Raw genomic sequence first — 27,500 nt, forward strand, 5'->3', positions numbered from 1 at the left:
TAAAAATATAATAAAATAAATATTATATCCACCTATCTATGCATCCATCCGTCCAACCATCGATCCATCCATATCTATCTATCTATCTATCTATCTATCTATCTATCTATCTATCTATCTATCTATCTATCTATCTATCTATCTATCTATCTATCTATCTATCTATCTATCTATCTATCTGTCTGTCTGTCTGTCTGTCTGTCTGTCTGTCTGTCTGTCTGTCTGTCTGTCTGTCTGTCTGTCTGTCTGTCTGTCTGTCTGTCTGTCTATCTATCTATCTATCTATCTATCTATCTATCTATCTATCTATCTATCTATCTATCTGTCTGTCTATCCATCCGTCCTTCTGTCCACCCAACCCTCCGTCCATCCATCCATCCATCCATCCATCCATCCATCTATCTATCTATCTATCTATGTCCATCTATTTATCCATCCATCCATCCATCCATCCGTATCTATCTGTCCATCCTCCATCCATCTAATATATAAAAGTTATTGAAATTTAAGTTTATTGTTATAAAAATATAATAAAATAAATATTATTTATTTTATTAAAAAATATATAAATTAATACAGGTTTCAGCCTAAAAAAGACAAAGTCAAAGCCAAAATTCTAACCAAGTTGTGTTCAAAATTTTAGGTCAAAAACTCAAAAAATAAGTTTTCTGTAAGACTTTTAGCTGCATAACCTCCAAAAATCCACTAGGGGTTAGACACACCATATTGGTGATCCCTAAAGACTGATCTGGCAGATATTCTCTATATATAATATTATTTTCTGAATATTTTTGGCTAAATACTAGAATCAATGTTTATGTTATGAACTTTTAGCATGAAAATTAAAGTTTGAATGATTAAAAGTGTGGTTGTTGACTTTTTGTTACAAAGGTGAAAACTCCTGTAATGATACAGATTTTTTGATGCACACTCTTGTCACTCTTGTCATATATTAATCCATTACTCTTCCAAAATATATATTTTCTGCAAAATCATCAACAAATATGTATTCTTGAGCCTTAGACCTTTCCAATGATATATAGTACAAGTGACAGTTAAGGGGTTAAACTAGGCTTGTTACGATAGTCGGTGTTGCCGGTGTTACCGGTGTCCAGACTCAACACCGGTTACATCACTTGCCCACCGTGGCACCGCCCACCGTCTTTTTGATTTATTTTTATAGTAATATTTAGTTCAGTTAGAGAACAGACAATACAAATAAAAACTGAACGTATCTGCTTAATAAAGCAGGATCCGACCGTGAGTCTCGGCAGCGGCAGGAGTCATTCATCAGATTTAAGAGTGAGGAGCTGACGGAGATGATCGCGCAAGATTTGGTTTCAAAGCGAAACGTAAAAGCGCCTATTTAAGGGAGTTTGTCATTTGTTTTGTTGTTGTGTTTTTCATTCAACATAATAGGCTAATGAACCCACAATTCAAGCAACCCGCAGCCGAATTGGAGCTAATTCAGAACCCGAAAGTAAAATGTGCACAGCGCATTGTTTACTTTCGCCTTGCTCCGCAGTGCGAGCCGCGCTACGCTGACTGCGCGCATTTATTTTTGCTGCGCGCACCGAGTATAAACAAGGCTTTACGGATGAACTGTTATTCATTCATGGCGTGCATCTCAATCATAGACTGACCAATGCTTGATCAGTGCCCTGACTACTGAACTAGGGAACTGATTGAGACGCACCCATGGCCTCACAGAGCGCGCATTTACAGACCAGCTGTCATTCACGGTGTGTGCGCACTGGCGCGTTTTCAGTTCAGAGCGGTCGTGTGCATGTTACTGTCGGTTAGATAAAATTAGTGATTTAAAAGCCTCCGCCGGTGATACCGGTATTACCGGTGTTGTCACACATCAATTAACCGGTGGGGAAATTTCCTCACCGTCACCGTGTGTTGGTTGTTTTCCTGGTCATAAGTGACCGGACACCTAAAAATACAACTTCCTCCACTCCAGTGAAACCAATGCAATTTATTTTTCTTCAATAATATTTTTTTCTTTTTATATTTGTATTTTGAGATGATTTGATGCTATTTTTTTATATTTATGCAATAATTATGGTCTATTTTTGCCATTGATGAATATAAAAAATATATATATATTAGGGGTGTAACGATTCATCTACTACATCGATGTATCGATTTATTTTCCTACGATCTAACTACATCGATCTGTGCTCGGCAAGTTGGCCTTCCGGACGACATATATCGATCTAACATCGTTTTAAAAGGTAATCAATCGATTGTATCGATCATAGGAAATAACGCATTGGATTTAAGCACGTCAGACTTTAAATGGATGTTTTTTCTTAGCACTTTTAATGATAAAGGCGTTAAACGTTACTCGATTCAGTCTGCCTATCTGTGACATCATCGCAACGCACGCACCAGCAGCAGCGCTAAGAAAACAAAACAGCATGGCGGATGGCAGAGGAGAAGCCAACCAGCGAGAAATTATCAAGTCACCAGGAGAAAGAGCTAAGTTAGTAACGTGTTACCTGTACTTTCAACCCTTGCTAAATGTTACCTGTGCATTCCTGGGACCAGTGTGCCAGCAGAGCGAGTTTTTAGTACTGCTGGCGACATAGTGAACGCACAGAGAAGTGTTCTGCGGTCAGATCATGTTGATATTTTTGAAAAAGAAATATGTAGAGTCATTGAAGAGTAGTTGGTTACATTTTATCTTTTGTTAAATATTGTTTGTTTATTAAACTGAGAGTAGTAGCAGGTTCAGCCAGTTTATTCAAACTGAAGAAATGTTGGTTGCACTTTATTTTTGATATTAATATTGTATTTGTATTATTTTAATGTTGAAAAACAACAGCAAAAGTAACAGGTACACCTACTATTAATTAAACCTGAAGAGAAGTTAGTTGCACTTTATTTTTGATATTAATATTGTAATATTATGTTGGATAACAAAAGCAGAAGTAGCAGGTTAACCTACTGTTGAAATGTTGGTTGCACTTACTGTGCTTTTATTGAAAATGTATTGAATATTGAAAATGAGAGCAGAAAAGGTTAACTTCCTGTTAATTCAACCTAAACTGTTGATTGCACTTTATTCAAATAAAATTTGAATGCATTTGCCATTAATTGTTGTTTACTTGTTTGTTTATATCCATAATTAATTGATACCTGATTCCCTTACAAGAAACAACAGGAATCTTGGAAATTTCACCTGCACTGAGCAGTATCCAGATATTTATTTCAGTCACACAATTTTTGGCTAAAAAGTTACTGAATCGATTTCAGGTCACTGAATCGTTTCGGATCGTATCGTTCTAAATGAACCAAAATCGTCCTTGAATCGTATCGACAACCTCAAATCGTGATACGAATCGAATCGTTGTTAAAACGAATCGTTACACCCCTAATATATATATATATATATATATTTTTTTTTTAATTATTGCAGTATTTCAGGTTAAAATAAAGACTAGGCCTTCAAAATATATATTTTTTGAAGGCAGATTAGCACCTCTTTTGGAATTATTTAAGAAATCATGCAACCATGGGTGTAACCACTAGAGGTCTCTATGGAGAGGCTTGAGAAGTTTTGAACACATTTAATTATTTTTTTTTTTTTGATGGATTTGAAAATATATTTTAAAAAAATCTCAAAGACTATTTATTATAAAGTTTTAGATATTTTTTTTGTTAGAAATTGTGATTTTTTTCTGTGAATGTGTTTTTGCAGATTTCCCATTCATTTCCTATGGTGGTCAGTTTTGACCGAAGAGCACAAGTGTGGGTATTTTTTTAGGACCACTTAGCATGCTCGAATCATGCCCTCGAATTTGTTGTGTGTTAACATCCCTAATTCTAGAAAAGTCACCAAGTTTCATATCATTCTGACGAAGCAGTGATTTTTAAAAATTCTAAATGTGGTTTATAGGTTCAGTTTTTCATAGGTGTGTGTGTGTATAAGTGTGTGTGTGTGTGTCTGTGTATAAGTGTGCGTGTGTGTGTGAGTGGATGTGTCAATATCACACTCTTGATGTTTCAGAGTGTCACCTAGGCCTGTCGCGATAGTCAATAAATAAATGAAGAAAAAAATGAGCTTGATAATTTTTCCGGCTGCGATAATTTCCAGCGTCCGTTTTTATATCCATTTTTGCTTAGCGTTATATGATCACGCGATCACTTTATCATATATAAGCGCGACAAGACTCAAGAGAACATGCTGTATGTCAATGTCCTGTGTGTGTGTGTGTGTGTGTGTGTGTGTCAGTGTTCTGTCTGTGTGGCTGCGTCTCATGTCAGCTAATCGAGGGACACTGACACACACACACACACTCGACGCACAGACAGACTCGCGTCAGTCTCATGAACTTTATTCATTTTTAACTCATGATTTTTTTAATAAACATTGGCATTTTTATCACACAAATCAAACCCCCCCCCCCAGCATCCAGTCACATGACCAGCTATACCTGTACTGCGTTCTACACAGAAACATAAAATGCTACGACTTGCCTGGTGTTGAGTTTGTCTTGCTGGGCTTTGATGTCTTTCTCGCTCGGGTGTCCGTTGTGGATCAGCTGCCTGGCGATCTGATTGACAACGGCCACACGTGAGGCCTGGTTATTCATTTCAGGCTCCAGACTCTCAAACCTGGAACGCAATGAAAACATTTTCATCACACCATCATCAGCGAATCATCCTAACAACCGAATAGCAGTCGAATTATCTATCTAAGAGACTGCATGGTCTTAAAACCTTTCAACTTTGAACTTTTATAACGGCTTCAAGATTTTCAAACACAAACTTTTAAACTTAAAACAGCTTCAAACTTAAACGTCTTCAAAACTCAAGCTTTTAAAACTATTTCAAACTTAAAACTACTTAAAAATGTTAAAACTATTTTAAACTTAAAACTGTTTCAAGTTTTCAAAGTTACTTTTAAACGTAACTTTTTCAAACCTTGAGCTTTTAAAATGACTTCAAACTTCAAAACTGTTTCAAGATTTTTAAACTTCTCCAAACTTAATACGTCTTCAAAACTCAAGCTTTTAAAATTACTTCAAACTTAAAATGCTTAAAAATTCAATATTTTAAATCTATTTTAGACTTAAAACTGCTACAAAATTCATTTCAAAACTCTTTAAAGCTTTTAAAGTTACTTTTAAACTTAACGTTTTAAACCTCTAGCTTTTAATACTAATTCAAACCTAAAACTGCTTAAAAATTCAATATTTTTTAACTACTTTAAACTTAACTTTTTCAAACCTTGATCTTTTAAAATTACTTCAAACTTAAAACGCTTAAAAATTCTATATTTTAAATCTATTTTAAACTTAAAACTGCTACAAAATTCATTTCAAAACTCTTTAAAGCTTTTAAAGTTACTTTTAAACTTAACGTTTTAAACCTCTAGCTTTTAATACTAATTCAAACCTAAAACTGCTTAAAAATTCAATATTTTTGAACTACTTTAAACTTAACTTTTTCAAACCTTGATCTTTTAAAATTACTTCAAACTTAAAACGCTTAAAAAAATCAAGATTTTAAAACTATTTTAAACAAGCTGCTATATAATTAAATATTTTTTAAACTTCTTTAAACCTAAAATTGTTTCAAGATTAAACTATTATGAACTTAAAACTGCTACAAAATTCAAGATTTTTAAAAACTATTTTGAACTTAAAACTTAAAAAAAGTTTTTTTTAAAGTACTTTAAAATGAAAACGGTTTCAAGCTAAAAATTCAAGATTTTAAATCTATTTTAAACTTAAAACTGCTACATAATTAAAAATTTTTTTTAAACTTCTTTAAACTTAAAATCCTTTCAAGATTTTTAAACTAATTTGAACTTAAAACTGCTACAAAATTCAAGAGTTTTTAAAAACTACTTCAAACTTTTTAAACCTCAAGCTTTTAAAACAATCAAAACTGCTTACATTTTTTAAACTATTTTAAACTTAAAACTGTTTCAAACTTTTTCAAACCTTCAGCTTTTAAAACTAATTCAAACTTAAAACTTTAAATGTTATCAAATTTTAAAACTATTTTCAACTTAAAAGGCTTCAAAATATTTTTTTAACTACTTCAATTTTTAGGCTTTCTCAAGCCAACATCAAAGTTTAATCACGACAAACTTTACTCATAGCTCAACTTCCATATGGCAGAGTGTTTTTGGCTAACCATTATCCGGTTAATGTGACCAAGGTTACCGGTTTTGTGAGTGCAAAACAAACTCCCGATTCCTTTTACAACCTTTTCATTCCAAACATTCTGGAGGAATCATTTATATGCAAACACTGCATTGTTTAGCACATTATTCAATATGGACACAAATTAATAATAATTTGTTATATTTATATAGTGCTTTTCTAGGCACTCAAAGCGCTTTACATATAGAAGGGGGAATCTCCTCAAGCACCACCAATGTGCAGCACCACCTGGATGATGCGACGGCAGCCATATTGCACCAGAACGCCCATCATACACCAGCTGATTGGTGGAGAGGAGACTGAGTGATGAAGCCAATCTATATATGGGGATTATTAGGAGGCCATGATGGAGAGGGGCCAATGGGCAAATTTGGCCAGGATGCCGGGGTTACACCCCTACTCTTTATCGAATGGGATTTTTAATGACCACAGAGAGTCAGGACCTCGGTTTAACGTCTCATCCGGAGGACGGATTAATAATCCAAAAAATTAAAGGGTTAGTTCACCCAAAAATGAAAATTCTGTCATTAATGACTTGCCCTCATGTCGTTGGACACCCGTAAGACATTCATCTTCGGAACAGAAATGAAGATATTTTAGTGTAAATCTGATGCTCTGAAAGGCCTCCATTGGCTCAATGCACTTTACACTCTCAAGACCCTTAAAAGACACTAAAGACGTCGTTACAAAGTCCATCTCACTACAGTGGCTCTACAATAACTTTATGAATCGGCGATAATAGTTTTTGTGCGCATAAAAACCCTAAATAACGACTTATATAGTGATGACGATTTCAAAACACGGCCTCATGAAGCTTCGAAGAGTTATGAATTAGCGAGTCGATTCAGCGGTTTGAATCGCCAAATTTCAGCAGTTTGACACACGATCCGAATCATGATTCGACTCACTGATTCATAACGCTTCAAAGCTTCATGAGGCCGTGTTTTGAAATCATCATCACTATGTAAGTCGTTATTTAGGGTTTTTTTGCGCACAAAAACTATTATCGCCGATTCATAAAGTTATTTTAGAACCACTGTAGTGAGATGGACTTTGTAACGACGTCTTTAGTGTCTTTTAAGGGTCTTGAGAGTGAACCGAGCATTGTGCCAATGGAGGCCTTTCAGAGCATAAGATTTACACTAAAATATCTTCATTTCTGTTCCGAAGATGAACGGAGGTCTTAGGTTGTTGAACGACATGAGGGTAAGTAATTAATGACAGAATTTTCATTTTTGGGTGAACTAACCCTTTAATTAAAAAAATTAATAAACAAAGATACAGATGTCATCTCTCACCTGTGCTGAATGACCTCAAGGTCCTCCAGTTTCTCCGGGATCTCCATGCTGTTGAGCCACTGCTCTTTCTCATCGATCCAGAGCTCACACGCGTCCGCCTCGCTGAACATCTTATAGAGCGCCAGGGCGTCCTGCAGGGCCTGTTTCCTCAGCCTGGTCAACTCTGAAACCTCCTTATAGCGCTCCTCGATGCCCGCCAGCCGCTCGTTGACGTTTGCAGCCTGGGCCTGTTCTGGAGGAAGGGATTGTGCCTGCTCGTGGAGGGCGTCGATCACCGGGCGATAGCTAGCAACCTCGGTCGACGCGTCTTTGTGTTTCCTGACCAAAGCTTGAGTGGAGAACTCATCATGGCCGACGTCTGAGGTGGAGACGATTCGGAGCGCGTCCAAAGTCCAGGCGTCCACGTCGTCGGCGTCGGCCTGGAACTGGTGAAGGCTGCAGGCTTCTTCCAAGCGGGTTTTCCTGACCGCTGCCAGCTGTTCCAGAGCGGCCCACTGGGCCTGGACGTCCGCAATGCGCTCGCGGATTTTGGCCTCGCCGAAGTGCCCGGCGTCGGCCATCGCTTGACCTTCGCGCACCGTGTGCTGGAGGTGACCTGCGCGCCCGCTCATTTCGTCCTCCAGGGCGCGATGTTGACTCAACAGGCGGACGGCGCCCGTCAAATCCTTACCGCAGTCGTCCGAGGACAAGATCTGCTCTTTCTCGCGAATCCAGCCCTCTTCCTCGGCCATCTCCCAGAAGAACTTCCAGAGGCGGCGGGACTCTTCGAGGCGGGCGCGGCGCTCGGCTGCCAGCTGGGTCAGCTCCTGGTAGCAGAACTCCATGTGGGCCACGCGGTCACGGATGACCTGAGGGTCACAGGGTTTGTAGCCTGCAGACGGATGGACACAAGGCACATTAAAGGGCTGGTTGCATGCGATTTCACTTTTTAAACTTTAGCTAGTGTGTAATGTTGCTGCTTGAGCATAAACAGTATCTGCAAAGTTACAGCGCTGAAAGTTCAAAGCAAACGGAGATGTTGTCTTTTTAAAGCTATGGCAGTTTATTGCCTACAAAAACGGCCGGTTTGGACTACAACGAGCTTCTTCCCGGTTTGGTGAGATCATAAACACCTGCTATTAACAAACACTGCCCCCAAGAACACGCAACAAAGTGGGCGAGGCCACGGCGCAGTCATTACGAAAGAGAGAGAGCTGTTGCAGAACTACAAACTACATTTGGCCATCTAACCAATCTAAGACCATTGCGTTTTTCGGAGGGATGGGCTTCACAGAAGCAGGAAACAAACGAGCAGTGGAGACAGCGGTGTGGAATAAAGCTAAAATATAAGAAAAATACAGCGTTTTAAAAAAAAAGAAGTATTAAGACATGTTATACTGCGCCCCATAAACACAACCAAGCCTAGAAAAAAACCACAGAACCACCCCTTTAAATAGGGACACAGATAGAGTACAGTGAATAGAACTGCAATTCCATATGATTCTGGAAAAAGGATTCCCACACTTTTGTAAAAAATATTATGGGAGTTTGTTGGGGATTATTCCATGTGTATGTCAGGCGGTGTTTTTATTGTAGAAACAACATCTAGAGCTGGCTAAAAATGCTTCGGTGGACGCATGGCCTTAGAGCTAGTAGAATGTCTAAAGTGGACAATCGGAATAAAGTGTAACCAAAAAATGCACTGAGATTTGAACGTGGCTCAAGCGAGGATTTAACTGCATTTAGAGCAAAGCCAGACTTTCCCATGACTTCTAGAATTTATTACATTTCCCTGATTTTTTCCTGGCCTGGAAATCAGTTGTTAAATTCCTGTTATTTCCAGGTTGACCGTGGGAACCTTGCAAAAACCCAATCTGGACCAGCTCGGCATGCTTCCTCAGTCTGAATCTGAACCAACATAAAATATCATAAACTCATCTCCCACTATAATAAATGAGCTGTCTGGACTGGACCTGGACTCCCTACTTTTATTTTACTCTGAAAGAATAGGATTTTATTAAAAAATAAATAGCTTTTGTCTCCTCTTTTAGATAAAAGCGTCCTCTAAAAGCATAAATGTGAATGTAAATGTACATAGAATATGTGTATAATGATTTCTATGAATATTATGCATTATTTACGTAGCATCCTCACACTAAAGTCAGTTCCTGATGGCATAAACACACCAAAACAAATAATTTTGGCTGTTAATGTTCTCAAAACTCGAGACCCTCTTACCCTCCTCATCCACGGCAAACTTCTGTGCGTTGGCATTGACGGCTTTGACGCGGTCGGCCTGTATGCCGATGTCGGCCTCCACCAGCGCATGTTTCTGCAGCAGATCTTCCACCCCGAGCAAGTGCTTCCCATAATCCTGAGACAGCAGCAGCATCTGCGGAGGACAGCAGGCGATCATCAGGATATGAACAGGGCTCCAGACTCAAACCAAATAGTGGCATTTTGCTAACTTTTTTCATGCTGGTGTGACTACATTGGGTTAGAGGTGGCACTGGTGCCCAAATTATAAGAGATGCCATTTCTGTTACACATGAGAAACATCAATCGGTGGAACGAAACCGCGATTGTGCTGCGCGAGCTCACACACGCGCCGATCTCCATTACGTGACTTTTTCTAGCACATCAGAGCTCTAAATATTATACAATTTTAATGTTATTTTTAATGTGATGATTTGTAAAACTAAAAGTTTAAAGGTGTGGGCCACTTTATTTCAAAAAGACATGAAATGCCCACTATAACTAGTAGATGGCGGCAGAGGAGCACTTAATGACTTATTAGCCATTTCCACTGCTTAATATATGGAGAAAAGTAGCAAGTCACAAAGTCTCATGAAAAACTTCAATGTAGAGCGCTCCCTAATTCAATTCAATTCAAATCATATTTATTTGTATAGCACTTTTCACGATACATATCGTTTCAAAGCAGCTTCACAGAAAATGCATCTACATTACAATTTAAATTGATTTGTACATGTTATGCATTTCAGAAATGCACATATACAAAGCACAAAGATTAGCTGTTTATCTATAATTAATCAATATAATAACTATGGCACAGAAATAAGAATACATGTTAATGAATAGGGTATATAATCACTGAAGCTGTCGGTCAGTTCAGTGTGAGACTATAGAAGAGCAATGGAATGGAACATTTAATAAGAGTAGAATATTTACATTTTCCCTATAAAAAGGAGGTTTTTGCACATTACTGTTGTTAATAAAAGTTAATTTGATCTGCAAATCACTTCAACCTCAGCGCTTCACTGTTAAATTTCCAATAAACAAAGATGTAATATTATTAGTAACTGCACTTATTAACAAAATAAAAGTAATTTTATGATTACATTAACTGTGGCGCCGGTGTCACTGCTCTCAAATGTTAGTCTGGAGCCCTGATGAAACTTAAAACTTCATCATTTCATCATCATCATTTAGGTTATTATTCACTTTGCTTCAATCTCATTTATACTTTAAACTTGGCACTGCAAGTTCTTTTGGCTATAATGATCTAATATCATTGAATGTGAGAGAGGCTCTCGGGCGTAAATGTCACATCCTTTTGATTTCCCCTGTAAAAACGTCTCATAAAAATCAGTCTACAGGCTTTCATACACAACCTAGGAAGTTGTTAGGAAGTTTTGTTACAAGCTGTTCACACGCTGGCAATAAAAAGGCCCTTTAACCATAATTTCCTGTTCTAAACGTCTTTGAAACAAAGAAAATGGCTTAAAGCTTCACTAATATTGGTCTGCTGGGATTTTAACGCACTAGTGTAGGATTTTGCTTGCTTTGAAGCAATTTTCACTAAGAAAGTCCTAGTATATTTCACAAATTACGCAAGAAACACTAAATTAAACATGACATTTTGAATCCGAAAGACTGTAATAGTATTTTCTTGCACCCGCCAATAATCTTTTTACAGTGCAGGTCAAACGAGCACATAAAAATGTGAAGGGAAAATAAATTTAATTGAAAATTATGATTATTATTGTGAATACAGGAGTGCGGTACATAAAGAGAACATGATGGTTTAAAAAAAGATGGAATAAAGCAAATAATCTTTCAAATATGATCCCATTACACCTAAAGTCTAAAATTATTGTAGAGTCACTGTGGTGAGATGGACTTTGTAACGACGTTCCCAACCACATGAGGGTGAGGAACTAATGACAGAATTTTCATTTTTGGGTGAACTAACCCTTTAATAGTGAATCCGCTCATGGTTCGAGCGCAACTGGCTTTTAAAGGTCCCATGGCATGGCATTTTTCTATTATTTTATAATGTTTCCTGTGGTGTACTTATATTGTTAGTTTGATTTTTACATCAAAAAATGTCATAATTTAGAAATAAAAGGCATTTTTTTCTATACTGTTATTACATCTCTGGCTGAATGCCCTGTTTCAAGGGGCGTGTCTGCTGTGAGACTTCAGTGAAAACGCCCACTGTTGTGATTGGCTGACATCTTTGCATTTGAAATGAGTGTTATATTATGTTGCAGAGGGGGCGTGGCTTAGCGAGGCACTGCACGCATTTTCTCCACATTCTCTGGGCGGGCAAAGCAGAGGAAGGGGAGGTAACCTTTCCTGGTATGATGTCATAACAGGAAAATTCCAGATCAGCTCGTCTGAGCTGTCATTTTCTCAAAGGCAGAGAAAGACAGCCAGAACTCGGTTTACACCCATCAAAAAATTCTAGCCACTTGGGGACCATATACAGGCTAGGGGAACTCATATTAATGTTAAAAAACCTAAAAAAATGAAATTTTCATGACATGGGACCTTTAAAGGGAAAGGGAGATAAGACTCTGATTGGTTTACTGCACGTTACGCCCAAAACAACTCATTAAGAGACGAGGGACGACCCTTTTAGACCATGTTAAACTAGCAAAAGTGGATTCGGACACGCCCTAAGTCCACCTGCACCATGAGCTCAGATTGTTAAAATAGGGCCCATTGTTTTATGTTGATCTCTCTGCGAGAGCCCAGCTCACACTCCTTCCTCTCACCTTCATTTCATCCATCCAGTCCATGATGTAGAGCATCTCCTGGAAGACGCGCTGCAGGCCGAGGTTCATCTCCAGCCGCTGCCGGCGTGCTTTGAGCAGCTCCAGCAGATATTCCCACAGGCGCAGCACGTTGTCTTTACGGGCCGCGATCCGCTTGATGTCGTGGTAGTTCTCGGCCTCCAGCTCTCTGGCCACGGACACCACCGCCTGAACGCGCTCCTCGTACGCCGCGATGTCCGTCTCGATGGCTTCGTGCTTTTTGGTGGCTGCCTCAACCGCCTGCAGGTCGAATCCGAAATTGTCCTGGAGAAAAGAAACAGGAATGTTAGGAAGAAACAAGCTTTCACCAACTAAAACATGCAATTCATTTGCTCTCAAATCATTCATCTGAGATTATTCTGGGGATTTCAGTAATGCCAAATGTACAAAATATTGAAAATAGTGTAAATATTAAAAATTATTTTTTCTCTTTTCTTTCTATTTGTCTTATAAAATGTTTTGGATTTGTTTGTTTTTGTTTAAGAAAAAGAAAAGTAAAAAATGTAATTAAAAATAAATAAAAATCAGTTTTTACTAGGGCTGTCAAAAGATAAATCGCGATTAATCGCATCCAAAATAAAAGTTTGTGTTTACTCTGTTAATTATTATTTATATATAAATACACACACATTCATGTATATATTGAAGAAATATTTGCATGTATATACATTTATATAATCTATAATATATATAAATATAAATGTTTTATATATAAAAAATAATATTTTTTTCTTAAATATATACATGCTTGTGTGTGTATTTATATATAAATAATAATTAACAGAGTACACACACATATATTATGTAAACACAAACTTTTATTTTGGATGCGATCAATCGCGATTAATCTTTTGACAGCCCTAGTTTTTACACAAACTGTATATTAAATTAAGCACAATTATTGCTTGGTTTATGTGTGTTTAGAGGAAGCAGAGATTTTTCTGTGGCAAAATTATGAAAAATGCTAATTTAAAGCCTTTATTTTCATAAAAATATTATAAATAGTACTATAAATGTGTAAAACAGTACGTAATAACATAATAATTCATAATAAATATTAAAATAAAATGTACATGATAATTAAATATCTTTCATAACATCGTTCAGAAATATAGTACAATTATTGTTTGGTTCATGTATGTTTAGAGAAAGCAGAAATTGTTCATTTAGAGCCTTTGTTTTCATAAAAATGATATAAATTTATAATAAGAACATAATAAATATTAAAATATAAATAAACTATGTTTTTCATACATCTATAAAAAATTCTATGCTCATTTAAAGCCTTTATTTTCATAAAAAATATATCAATATTAACATAAATGTACCATTAGTAATAACGTAATATAATTAATAATATTAAAATATAAATAAATATAGTTTTTTTTACATATCTTAATATCATAACATAGTTCAGAAATATAGTACATTTTTTTTATATTTCTTTGCTTTGTTGTTGTCATAGAAATAATATAAATAATAACATAAATATATAATAAGAACATAATAATTCATAACATATTAAAATATAAAATCAACTGTTTTTCAAATATATATACATACATAATTAATGAACTTTTAAATTAAATTTTTTATCATATGCTCATTTAAAGCCTTTATTTTTATAAATATATAAATAATAATAATAGTAATATAAATGTACAATATGTAATAGCACATAATAATTCATAATAATATAAATAAACATTTAAATATATTTAAATATATTATAACTAAATATCTTAAAATCATAACATAGCTTCAGAAATATAGTACAATTATAAAATGTCAATGTATAAATCTGAGATCTTTCACCACCAGAGGGCAGAGAAGTGTTTAAACTCGAGGCTGATGTAATGACGCAGCACGTGTGTGTGTGTGTGTGTGTGTGTGTGCGTGTGTGTATATATGTGTGTGTGTGTGTGTGTGTGTGTGTGTGTATATGTGTGTGTATGTGTGAGTGTGTATGTGTGTGTGTGTGTGTGTGTGTGTGTGTGTGTATATGTGTGTATATGTGTGTATGTGTGTGTGTGTGTGTGTGTGTGTGTGTGTCTGGAGCACACCTGGGAGACGAGGCGCTGGTTCTCGCTCAGCCAGGTCTCCCTCATGGCGGCCTTGCGGTCGAAGCGTCTTGCGAGCTGCTCCAGCTTCTCCTGGCGAATCAGCTCCGTCCTCAGGGCCAGCTCGCGCTCATGCTCCGCCTTCTCCAGACGCTCCCACGCCTGCCGCAGCACCACATCAACACATCAACACACGCTCAACTTACAAACACACTGGGGTTGTGCCATAGCTTCGCAGAACGCCAAATACACCAAAAAAAACATTATTTAGCCCTATAGGTGGACGGTGATTGTTTCTCATGGGGTCGTGTGGTATTTTCATCATTGTCAGTGATTTGGTAACACTTTAGAATAATGGCCTTTAGTTAATGTATTAACTAACATGAACTAACCATGAGCAGTACATTTGTTACTGTATTTGTTCATCTTTGTTAACGTTAGTTAATATAAATCCAGCTGTTCATGGTTTGCTCATGTTAGTTCACAGTGCATTAACTAATGTTAACAAGATTTTAATAAAGCACTAGTAAATGTTGAAATTAACATTAACAAAGATTAATAACTGCTTTATAAGTGCAGTTCATTATTAGTTTATGTTAACTAATGTAGTTAACTAATGACCATTATTCTAAAGTGTTTCCAGTGATTTTATTGCCGTCTGAATCCAGAAAGTCAGTGTTTTTCTCCCAAACACCCGCGTAAAAATCCCCGGACTAATGACCTACTGTTTATAGACAAACACAGAGGTCATGTGGTCATTTAATTGTCATCCGAATCCACATTTTCAAGAGTATATCACTTCAGAATTCACTCTTTATATCCTTTTTGGCCACTGCGGACCACCATACGGTTGCGCTTCGCTGTAATTTGGATGTATTTTAAAGATCTAGGCTTTTATTACTGAAATGCTGGCGAGTATTTACAAAAGCGATATATTTCTAGACTGGGTAAACCCAGCCTGATCTGCCGGCGATTTGATTTCGCCCTGCAACTCGGTCTGGAAACCTGTACATTCATTTCTACTGCTTCTGTTACACTTTTGTGGGAACCAATCACAGACTGGCTTATCCACCTGCCGGGTTTAACACGATGACGGATAGAGACGCGATGGGTCATTGCCATAGGTCGTTGCCCGTTGATCACGCCTCTTGTGGTCTGATTGGTTGAAGGACTGTCCAATTGCGAACAGTCATTTAATTTATGCTCGTTGATCACGCCTCTTGTGGTCTGATTGGTTGAAGGACTATCCAATTGCGTACAGTCATATAATTTATGCTCGTTGATCACGCCTCTTGTGGTCTGATTGGTTGAAGGACTATCCAATTGCGTACAGTCATATAATTTATGCTCGTTGATCACGCCTCTTGTGGTCTGATTGGTTGAAGGACTATCCAATTGCGTACAGTCATTTAATTTATGCTCGTTGATCACGCCTCTTGTGGTCTGATTGGTTGAAGGACTGTCCAATTGCGTACAGTCATTTAATTTATGCTCGTTGATCACGCCTCTTGTGGTCTGATTGGTTGAAGGACTGTCCAATTGCGTACAGTCATTTAATTTATGCTCGTTGATCACGCCTCTTGTGCAGTAGAAAATACAGAGCAGATCCCCAGACCAATGTTCAATCTTAAATTGGGCTTGGTCCGGTGAAAGCCAGACAAATATATTTCATCACTGCTCAAAAAATACAAAGAACAGTCTGATGAGTTGTAAAAAGTGCTCTGTACTCAATTTGAGATTTGTATATAGGGGAATTTCAGGATGATTGGGACACTTTTTGCCATTGAGATGACAATCCCCCTGGATTCACCCGATTGAGACTACAGCTAGCTAGAGCCGGCAAATTAAGCTTATTCACCGTATTTTAAACAATCCATGTCAGCCATTTCATAATGAGACTGGAGCTGAAACAGAAGCCCCTCCCATGACGTGAATTGACGTCTCTGTTGTGAAGTGAATGTCACGCGAATGAAGCGAGTAAACTCAAAATGTTTAAGCGTCCAACTACACGCGAATAGCGCAATTTATTCACGCAAGTCGCTTCTGGTGTGAACACACAGTAAGATGTTAAAGGATTAGTTCACTTTTGAATAAACTTTTGCTGATAATTTACTCTCCCCCATGTCATCCAAGATGTCCATGTCTTTCTTTCTAAAGTCGAAAATAAGGTTTTGGATGAAAACATTCCAGGGTTTTTCTCCATATAATGGACTTCAATGGGCTCCAAACGGTTCAAATGACAGTTTCAGTGCAGCTTCAAAGGGCTTTAAACGACACCAGATGATGAATAAGGGTCTGATCTAGACAAACCATCAGTTTCTGAGAGAAACCCAGCAGTATTTATGCTATTTTACCTCTTAACAGACGAACGTGATCATCTCTGAGCTCCGCCATAACTTCCGACAAGTGAGGTCAAAATACGAGCGTGGTCATAGATATATACGTAGATGCCTCATTAGCGCCTACACGGATCAGTAGAATGAGGCATCTACTATCGATATATCTATGACCACGCTCGTATTTTGACCTCACTTGTCGGAAGTTATGGCGGAGCTCAGAGATGATCACGTTCGTCTGTTAAGAGGTAAAATAATAGCATAAATACTGCTGGGTTTCTCTCAGAAACTGATGGTTTGTCTAGATCAGACCCTTATTCATCATCTGGTGTCGTTTAAAGCCCTTTGAAGCTGCACTGAAACTGTCATTTGAACCATTTGGAGCCCATTGAAGTCCATTATATGGAGAAAAACCCTGGACTGTTTTCATCATAAACCTTAATTTCTTTTCGACTGCAGAAAGAAAGACATGGACATCTTGGATGACATGGGGGAGAGTAAATGATCAGCAAAAGTTTATCTAAAAGTGAACTAATCCTTTAAGTCTTGTTTTATGAATGTGTCAAAATGAAGTGAGTTTATGCTTAAAACAAGAGCAAATATCTGCCAATGGGGTGTAAGAACAGTAATCTGGTCCCCCTTTAGAATGGTTGTATTTTTCTGGCCTCACTGGGAGATATTGGTTCTTGTTTAAAGCATAAACTTGATTAGATTCAGTCATTTTGCATATCAAGTATAATGTACTGTATTTGTGCTGTGAAACTCGACTTTGCAGTGTCGCGGCCGGTTCAGAGAATCTGATGTGATGTTCACCTTGTTGATGTCAGAGATGAGTTTGCCCTCGCGTGGCATGTACACCTTCTGGTTATTGGCCCTCATCTTGCTCTGGATGGTAAACAGAAGCACCTCCAGGTTGCCCTTCTCTGTGAATCTGTGGAGAGAGAGAGAGAGAGAGAGAGATGTAAATAACCTCCAGCTCACTCGAGTTCTGCTATATTCTGCTGTATGCTAGCCGCAGACACACACTTGGGCGGTTTCTCTACTGTCCGGTATGTGTTGAAGGCCTGAAGCTGCTGCTGGACTCCAACCAGTGAGTTTGCAAACTTGCGGTTGTTGAGGATGATGATGGTTTGCTCAATCCACTCCAGCAGATCGGACGCCAGGGACTCATATTTCTCAATCATCTTCTCGGTTTCGATGGCGTTGTCGAGCACCTAGAGAAGAAAAGCCACTGTTAATGTCACTGTCTGGAGGAAATAAAGCCCAATGGCCCAGAGTTACAGTTAAACCTTTAGATAAGTTGAGGGTTTAGACTGCGATTCTGATTCACAGTCACTTTATCAATATATCACTATTGGTTAAAACATAATCTCAGTTCAGAATGCAAAACAGATGATAGATAGAGACCAAATGCCATTAACTATGTACATATTAAGATGAACGTTACATATAAATTAGGTATTTACTTATTATATTATTTAATTATATATTTTTATTTATTATATTATATTTAATTTGTTTATTTATATATATATATATAGTATTTAAAACTTATATTTTATTTATTTTAATAAGAGTATTTAATAGGTGTACAAATGTAAACTTATTTTATTTTAATAGGAAAGTTTTTTTATTTGAGATGTATAAATATTTAACAGTTACATCTCAAAAATGTATTTATTTATTTTATTGTAATAGGAATTTTTAAAGAATCATTTATTTCTTAGAAAACTTATAAATAATAAACAAACAATAAATAAATCAATAAACAGAGGTAGGACAGTAGACCAATTTTAATTAAATATGTAAATATTAAGATGATGCCATTGCTAATGATGATATTTCAAATTGGAATTTATTTAGTTAATATTTTTTATTTATTAGAAAAAAATCAAACTCATTTTATTTTTATAGGAATATTTAAACTATGAATTACTTTAATAGGAATATTTAAATATGTTTAAAAAAAAAGGAATGCATTTATTTTATTTATTTATTTTAATAGGATTCTTTAAAATATTACACAGTATATATATCTCACAAAACTGATAAAAATACCACATTTAAGACCAATTGCAATTAAATATGCAAATATTAAGATGAACAGTAACATATATTTTTATTATATTATTTAATTATATTGATTTATTATATTACATTTAATTTATTATTATTTATTATATATTTTTAAAAAATCGATTTAAAAATTATTTTATTTATTTATTTATATTTAGTTTATTTCAATAGGAATATTTAAGGAATGTTTAAACTACTTATTTTCATTGGAATATTTACATACTTAACAATTTTTAAAGAATCTTATAGTTCATATATATAAAACTGATAAATAATAAAAGAACAAACAATAAATAAGTCAATAAACAGAGGTAGGACAGAAGACCTAATTTAATAGAAGTTAAATTAAATATTATATCAACTAAATAAATATTATTAATGTAAATATTAAGATTGCTAATGGTGACATTTCAAACAGGAATTTATTTAGTACATTTTTTTTTATAAATTAGAAAAAATAAAACTAATTTTATTTTAATAGGAATATTTAAACAATTTATTTTATTTATTTAATTATTTAACGGTTACATTTAAAAAATGTGTTAATTTAATTTTGAAATGATTTTTTATTTCAATAGGAATCTTTAAAGTATAATACAGTATATTTCTTACAAAACTGATAAATAAATAAAAATAACACATTTAAGACCAAATATGCAAATATTAAGATAAACTGTTACTTTTTATAATATTATTTAATTATATTTATTTATTATATTACATTTAGTTTATTATATATTTAATTTATTTATTTACATTTATTTTATTTCAATAGGAATATTTAATAGGTGTAAACAAAACCCTTATTTTAATTTAACAGGAATGTTTAAACTACTTATTTTTATTGGAATATTTACATATTTAATAGTTACATCTCAAAAAAAGAGTGTATTTATTTAATTTAAATAGGATTTTTTAAGGAATCCTATATTTCTTATAAAACTGATAAATAATAAACAATAAATAAGCCAATAAACAGAGGTAGGACAGAAGACCAATTTCAATTAAATATTATATCAACTAAATAAATATTATGAATGTAAATATTAAGATTGCTTATGGTGACATTTCAAATAGGAACTAAGAAAAAATTAAACTAGGAATATTTAAACTATTATTATTGCTTTTAAATAGGAACATTTTCAATATTTAACAGTTTAATCTCGAAAAAGGAATGCGTTTATTTAATTATTAGTATTTTTAATAGGAATATTTAAAGTATTATACAGTATATCTCTTACAAAACTGATAAATAAACAAAATAGCACATTTAAAGCTACACTGTGTAACTTTTTTAGTTTATTCTTAGCTAAAAACACTTAGTTCTTTCAAAAATATATGTGCTCATTAATGTATATTTACTTCTTTCAAGTAATAAAGTATTCTCGTAAGTTTATAATATGCCATTGAAAACACATACGGGTGAGGGTTCGAATGCGGGTCGCCATGTTGCCCCTCCATCTTGAAAGTACATTAGCCAAAGAGGGACATTCCCATAAATTCAAGCTTGGCCTTTGGCGTTTTAACACTCGATGGCACCGTGTCCAATGTGGACGAGGGCGAACTGGAAGCCATGTTAATCTTGGACTAAATCGGCCACCGTAGGAGTTAAAACGAAATCGGAATTGAGAGGAACAAAAACTAATATTCACTGGATGGTCATATACAAGTTCACCACTAGATGGGGGAAAATATCACACAGTGGAGCTTTAAGATATATTAATATGATATATTCTTATTCAAATAAAATACCTTTGAAATAATTAATAACTTATATTTCGATATTATCGAGTCTCTGAAAAGCTCTTTGCTATAAAACGGAGAACCTTCTGGATGTAGTTTGCGTGTTTTGAAGACTCAGACCTTTCCGATACGTTTGCCCTCCACCTTCAAGGCCTTCATCTTGGAGAAGTAATGGTAGTACGTGACCACATAAGTGATGACGGACTTCTCGTCGGGATGGTCGACGCTGATGTCTGAAAGAGAGAGGTCAGCAGGGGTCAGGGGTCAGGGGTCAGGGCGAGGAACGGAGGAGCTCTGAGCACACACTGTAAACCCGAACGTTCATACTAATTAAATAGATTAAGTAGTGTATACTCAAAGTTTTAGAAAAAGTTCTACTAACTTAATTAGTTCAAGTTGGTGTAACATGGTCTTCCTTTTGAGTAATTTCATCTAATATTTTTTGATTAAATGGAACTTTTTTGTGAATAAGTAAGCATAACTTAAAACATAAATTAAGTACAACTTAATAGAATTAAGTAATTACATGCTAAGAATGATGAAGTCCTGTTATTTCTGTTGTTTCAAATAGAGATGATTTAAAAATAAATTTACATAGCACATGCTAAAATACAATAAAATCTCAAAGTGCTTAACCAAATAAGTAAAATCATAACATCATAACAAATAAATTACAACCATAGCCTATTAAAAAAATTAAGAAATGTGTTAGTGGAAGACAAAATGTATTTATTTTATTTATTTATTGTCATGAGTTTAATGTAGCCTACAAACTAAACGATTTTTAAAACGTGTATATAAGTGTTGTTCTCCGGTTTAACACATCACACAATAAGCACTTCTAACTCCTGCGAGACTTACTCACACACACACACATCAAGAATCAGCCTATGAATCTCAACAATGGTTACATGATTCATGCCGCAATGCATTCTGGGTGCATCATGCAAAACTCATCCATGGCTCCCATAATGCATTGCGGCATAAAGCGTGTCACCATGGTTGAGATTCATAGGCTGATTCTTGATGTGTGTGTGTGAGTAAATCTCACAGGAGGTCAAAGTACTTAACATACAATCTATTTTAAAACTTATTCAGCTTTTCTGATTAAAACCGTGCTGGATCTCAATTGCCTCAAAATTTTAAGTCTGAGTCACATGTTTTTAAGGAAACAAACTCAACATATTTGACTACCGTGTACTTAAAGCAATGACAACACAAAACAATAAAAATTGAGTTTTGTTAACATAAAATGGTGTGGTTGTGTACTTATTTTTTAAAGTTCTGTGAAAACGCAAAACTTTGTTATAATAACTGAAAATAATTGAGTTGCCTTAACAGAAAACTGTAATGTGGCGTTCACACCGGACGCGATTCGCGCAAATAATTCATGCTGATCGTGCGAAGGTGGACGCGTGTACATTTTGAGTTTACTCGCGCGAATCGCGTGTGACATTCACTGCACAACAGACGCGAATTCGCATCATGGGTAACTTTAGCCTACTAGCACTGACTTTGAATGTTTGACTGAATTGTTTGCTTTATTTCATGTATAGCTTGTTATACATTACTTATACTTTTGTATTATTGATCATTAGGGGTGTAACGGTACACGTATTCGTATTGAACCGTTTCGGTACAGGGCTTCCGGTACGGTGCACGCGTGTACCGAACGGTTATGAATGTAATGTTTAACAGTTAACAGTCGGCTTGTTGTAAGCGCGGAACACACTTCAATCCGAGTTCCCACACGAACATATTAAGTATTCAGTCCATATTATCATGAAATTCAAACTATAAATGACGTTTTGATGCTCTTTAATGTGCGTGACTGATCAGTGATCACTAAACACAGTTCAAGTGGCCGCGCGGCGCGCGTGACCGCGATCATTTGTGAACGGTGCACGCGTCGAACGGTTATGAATGTAATCTTTAACAGTTCACTGTCGGCTTGTTGTAAGCGCGGAACACACTTCAATCCGAGTTCCCACACGAACATATTAAGTATTCAGTCCATTTTATCACGAAATCCAAACGATTGATGCCGTTTTGACGCTCTATGTGGCGTGACTGGTCACTGATCACAGTTCAAGCGGCCGCGCGACGCGCACGCGCGTGAACGCGATCATCTGTGAAGGCGATCGATCATCTACTAAAGATTCAAGAATAAACATGAATGACGATCCGACGGTATGCTGAGGATACATTACAATTTACTGTCATGTATATATGTGGTGTAATCGCTAAATCAGTGTTTCAACTGCGGAAAGATGTCAATATAACTGCTTGTGAACTAAACAATGTCATGTAACTTTAGCATCACATTTACCTCAGGCAGTCATTCAGTGTCCACAGAATTTTATTCACTAGAGAAATCAACTCTTTCGCTAAATATATGCTCTATATTAGCCGTTATATTCATTATATTCTACTTAACCTGTTAGTGATGTCTTGATTATTTCATGCATGTTAAATAAACCTGTCATGAAAATGACAGACACTGTATATAAATTATTATATTACAACAACGATTAGGAGAAAAAAACTATTTTATAATTAGATTTAGAAGTTAATGCAAAAACTGCCTTATGTGAAGTTTACATATTTGCACACAATGTGTTATTTGAGTGTTGATTATCATACCTAAAAATAAATAGCAACTGAATTTAGGCTAATAGTTTGGGCTCTGTTGTGAACCTTTAATATTAATGTACAAGTAAGGGCTCCCTATATCATTTACAGAAATATCTTAAATAAACTTTTAGATATAATTTAATTCATTCAAGGACACTTTTTTTCTCCAGTAAACCACTGTTAAATATAAAAAATAAATAAAAAGCAATTTTGTAAATCTGCTGTACCGAACTCTTACCGAACCGTGACTTCAAAACCGAGGTACGTACCGAACCGTCAGTTTTGTGTACCGTTACACCCCTATTGATCATACATAAACTTGCATTTAACAAAAAGAGACTGGGTTGTGTTTCATGTCATTTAATGTTATCACAGTGATAATCATATTGTCTGAACCAGATATTAATATACAGATTTTCTCCTCATTGTTGTCACTACTAGAGCAAGCTCCTGATTGGTTAACACGGCGCGAAATATCCGCTAAAGTTCAGATTTTTCAACTTGAGCGATTCCCGCGAACCGCGCGTTCAAAACGCTCAATTCGCGCCGCCTCAATCGCGCCGCAGAATGCCATTTCGCGTCTCTGCATTGACTTAACATGTAAATCACTCGCGCGAATCGCGTCCGGTGTGAACGCACCATAAGTCATATGAACTGCAAATATTTGAGTTGAGCTAAATGAGCACTTTAATTTAACTGTTATCAAAAGGTACAAGTAGCAGGTAATCCAACCTTTTAAGTTCTGGAAAATTGTGACTTTTTAGTTATTCAACTTAAAAAATTTGAGGCAATCGATTGCCTCAATTTTTTTGAGTTCTGGGGCGGCTTACCTTCGGGGTCCAGGAGTTTGGTGAGACCCAGGTGCTGCTCCGCCAGATTGAAGGCGTTCTGCAGGTTGTAGTGGGCGTTGGACTTCTTCAGTTTGTCGAAATCAATCAGGTCTGGCCTGTGTTTGTGAATGAGGGCATTGAAGGCCATCCCGTCCCGCCAGCTGGTGGTGAAGTTGTGGATGTTGACGTTGGGATATCTGTGAAAGACAGAAGAGAGCGGTCAGACCTGAAGGATGCGCTGGAGTCTCGGGTCTGGACCTCCACCCACCCGGCGGTCTTCATCTGGCACCACAGAAGCAGGGCGTCTTTGGCGGAGCGCTTCTCTTTATTGTCTTCCGTCTCCACGCTGATGTCCTGGATCTGTTGCACAAATCATAACACGACATTATGGATGTTTCGTGCATGCATTTATTATTTAAATATATATGTGCCACTGGGACAGGGGGTAAATTAATACAAATAATACATCTAACAGTGCGGTATTTACAGTGTTATTAATGTAATAGAAAATACATATTTTCTATTTAAATAAATAAATAAAATGTGTTTAAATAATGTATAAATAAATAAATAATACAGTACTATAATGAGACAAAACGTGTTTTGAATGTAAAATAATAGAAACTAACTAAATAAATAACTTCAATAAATAATATTAATTTATTTAAGTAAATAAATAAATAAATAATACAGTACTATAATGAGATAAAACGTGTTTTGAATGTAAAATAATAGAAAATAAATAAATAAATAACTTCAATAAACAATATTAATTTGTTTAAGTAAATAAATATATAAATATAAAAAATAATAAGACTGCTATAGCAAATATGAAGTGTTAGCATGTAAAGTAATAATATTCTATATAATAAATAAATAAATGATTCCGATAAAGTTTAAGTAAATAAAGAAATATAAATAAATAATACATCTAAGTGCTATAACAATTAGGGATTTTTTTTTAATAAATAATAATATGTTTTTTACATATTTAAAAAATGTATTAAAATATATAATATAAATGTGTTTAAATAAATTAATAATATATACATTTAAATAAATAATACATCTTAATATAATAAAACTAAATATTTGCTATATAAATAAATACAAATTTGTTAAAATATATTTAAAAATTGATTAACATTTACATTTTTTTTCAATAAATAATTAATATATAAATAAATAATATGTCTTAAAAATAAAAAAATATTTTCTATATAAATAAATACAAATTTGTTAAAATATATTTAAAATCATTTTTTAAATAAATAATTAATATATACATATAAATCAATACTACATCTTAATATAATAAAACGAAATATGTTCTATATTAAACAAAAAAGTTGTTCAAATATATTTAAAAAGTAATTAACATGTCATAAAAAAGGTTAAAATAAATAATTAATATATAAATAAATAATGTCTTAATAAAAAAAATTTTTTTCTATATTAATAAATTAAAATTTGTTATAATATATTTAAAAATGGATTAACATATCATATTTTTTTAAATAAATAATTAATATATATAAATAAATACTACATCTTAATATAATAAAACTAAATATGTTCTATGTTAATAAATTAAAATTTGTTAAAATATATTTAAAAATTGATTAACATATCATAAAAAATGTTAAAATGAACAATTAATATATAAATATAAATTAATACATCTTAATATAATAAAACTAAATATTTTCTAAATAAATACATTTTAATTTGTTAAAATATATTTAAAATGTGATTAACATATCATAAAACAATTATAATTAATATATAATATAAATATGTCTTAGTAAAAATAAAACAAAACATTTTCTATATATATATATATAAATAGTTAATCCAATAAATAATAAAAAAAATGGTTTAAGTAAATAAATATATATAAGGATAATAAATAATACATCTAAAAGTACAGTACTATAGTGTTAAAGAAATATAAACTCAATATTTTCAATATAATAAATAATTGATTCCAATAAAAAAAATTAAAAGTACATTCATAAATATAAACAAATAACACAGTGCTATAGCGAGTTATAAAGTAAAGTAAACATTTATAATATGAATGCATGTCTCTAAATGTGGGCGTGAGTGTGTGTACCTGGAAGCGGAGGATGATGGTCCAGATGAGTCCGAGTGTGAGGCGGTGGTTCCCGTCCACGATGTCATGTGACCCCATGTTCTCCAGGTGCACGCGCTGCTCCTTCAGGAACTGCAGCGCTTTGTCCACGTTCTCCAGGCAGTGGATGCGCATTCGGCCCTTCGTCGGCTTGGGCTGCGGAGGATCAGAGGCAGACCGTCAATCATCTCCATTCTTAATATGCATCACTTTATCTCACAGTGAGAGCTCATTTGGGGACGGAAGGGTTTAGTTCACTTTTAAATAAACTTTTGCTGATAATTTACTCTCCCCCATCTCATCCAAGATGTCCATGTCTTTCTTTCTCCAGTCGAAAAGAAATTAAGGTTTTGGATGAAAACAGTCCAGGGTTGTTCTCCATATAATGGACTTCAATGGGCTCCAAACGGTTCAAATGACAGTTTCAGTGCAGCTTCAAAGGGCTTTAAACGACACCAGATGATGAATAAGGGTCTGATCTAGACAAACCATCAGTTTCTGAGAGAAACCCAGCAGTATTTATGCTATTATTTTACCTCTTATCAGACGAACGTGATCATCTCTGAGCTCAGACATAACTTCCGACAAGTGAGGTCAAAATACGAGCGTGGTGTGGGATTACAAATTTATACATTGTTATATCTAGGTCCCAATGTAATAGAATATAACTGAAAACATTATCCATATTTGTGTTTTACATTGTGAAGTAAACTTGAGGAAATTCTAAGGAGATCACGTAAGACCGTGTAAGTGTTTGAGACATTAAGTCTTTTGTCTTTATGCACTTCCTGACTATTTCGCATAACAAGCTCAGAGATTGGTGATACTCTGTCTGTCTGTCTCTGGGCAGGTTTCCCAAAACCTGTATTTTCCAGGACTGTTCCTGTTCTCTTCATTGTTTCTAAAATGAGCACCATTTGTCTTTAATGACTTCTGGAGCCCCTGAGTGGTAGGCTGATTGCATCTATGCATTTGAGTGCCACTGTTATGCTGATTAAATCAAGCATTGTATTGCTTAGAGTGTCTCCTCTCCTGCTGTATAATCCCTCCCCTTGAAATGTATATAAAATACAATGTTCAACTGGCTTTAGTCAGACTTGGAACCTCAGCGGAAAGACAGCACGTTTTTCTCAATAAAGAATCCTGCTGAAAAACCTATGCA

At 35.0% G+C, this 27,500-nt stretch overlaps 1 protein-coding gene across 3 annotated transcripts in view; it reads right to left on the reverse strand.

Annotated features, from left to right (window-relative positions):
- Nucleotides 1-27,500, reverse strand: part of sptbn1 (spectrin, beta, non-erythrocytic 1) — a 163,409-nt gene that overhangs the window by 46,409 nt on the left and 89,500 nt on the right. For all 3 annotated transcript variants that reach the window (XM_079845206.1, XM_079845207.1, XM_079845208.1), the window contains 11 exons: nt 26,321-26,494; nt 24,473-24,564; nt 24,205-24,401; nt 20,861-20,973; nt 17,948-18,135; nt 17,735-17,852; nt 14,589-14,747; nt 12,487-12,789; nt 9,701-9,854; nt 7,484-8,354; nt 4,489-4,626 (listed from right to left, as the gene is read on the reverse strand). In XM_079845206.1, the coding sequence (XP_079701332.1) occupies nt 4,489-4,626; nt 7,484-8,354; nt 9,701-9,854; nt 12,487-12,789; nt 14,589-14,747; nt 17,735-17,852; nt 17,948-18,135; nt 20,861-20,973; nt 24,205-24,401; nt 24,473-24,564; nt 26,321-26,494 (2,507 nt within the window). The remainder of the gene's footprint in view (nt 1-4,488; nt 4,627-7,483; nt 8,355-9,700; nt 9,855-12,486; nt 12,790-14,588; nt 14,748-17,734; nt 17,853-17,947; nt 18,136-20,860; nt 20,974-24,204; nt 24,402-24,472; nt 24,565-26,320; nt 26,495-27,500) is intronic.

The sequence above is a fragment of the Gobio gobio genome (genome assembly GCF_949357685.1).
Source record: "Gobio gobio genome assembly, chromosome: 19".
In the NCBI taxonomy this organism is placed as follows: domain Eukaryota; kingdom Metazoa; phylum Chordata; class Actinopteri; order Cypriniformes; family Gobionidae; genus Gobio; species Gobio gobio.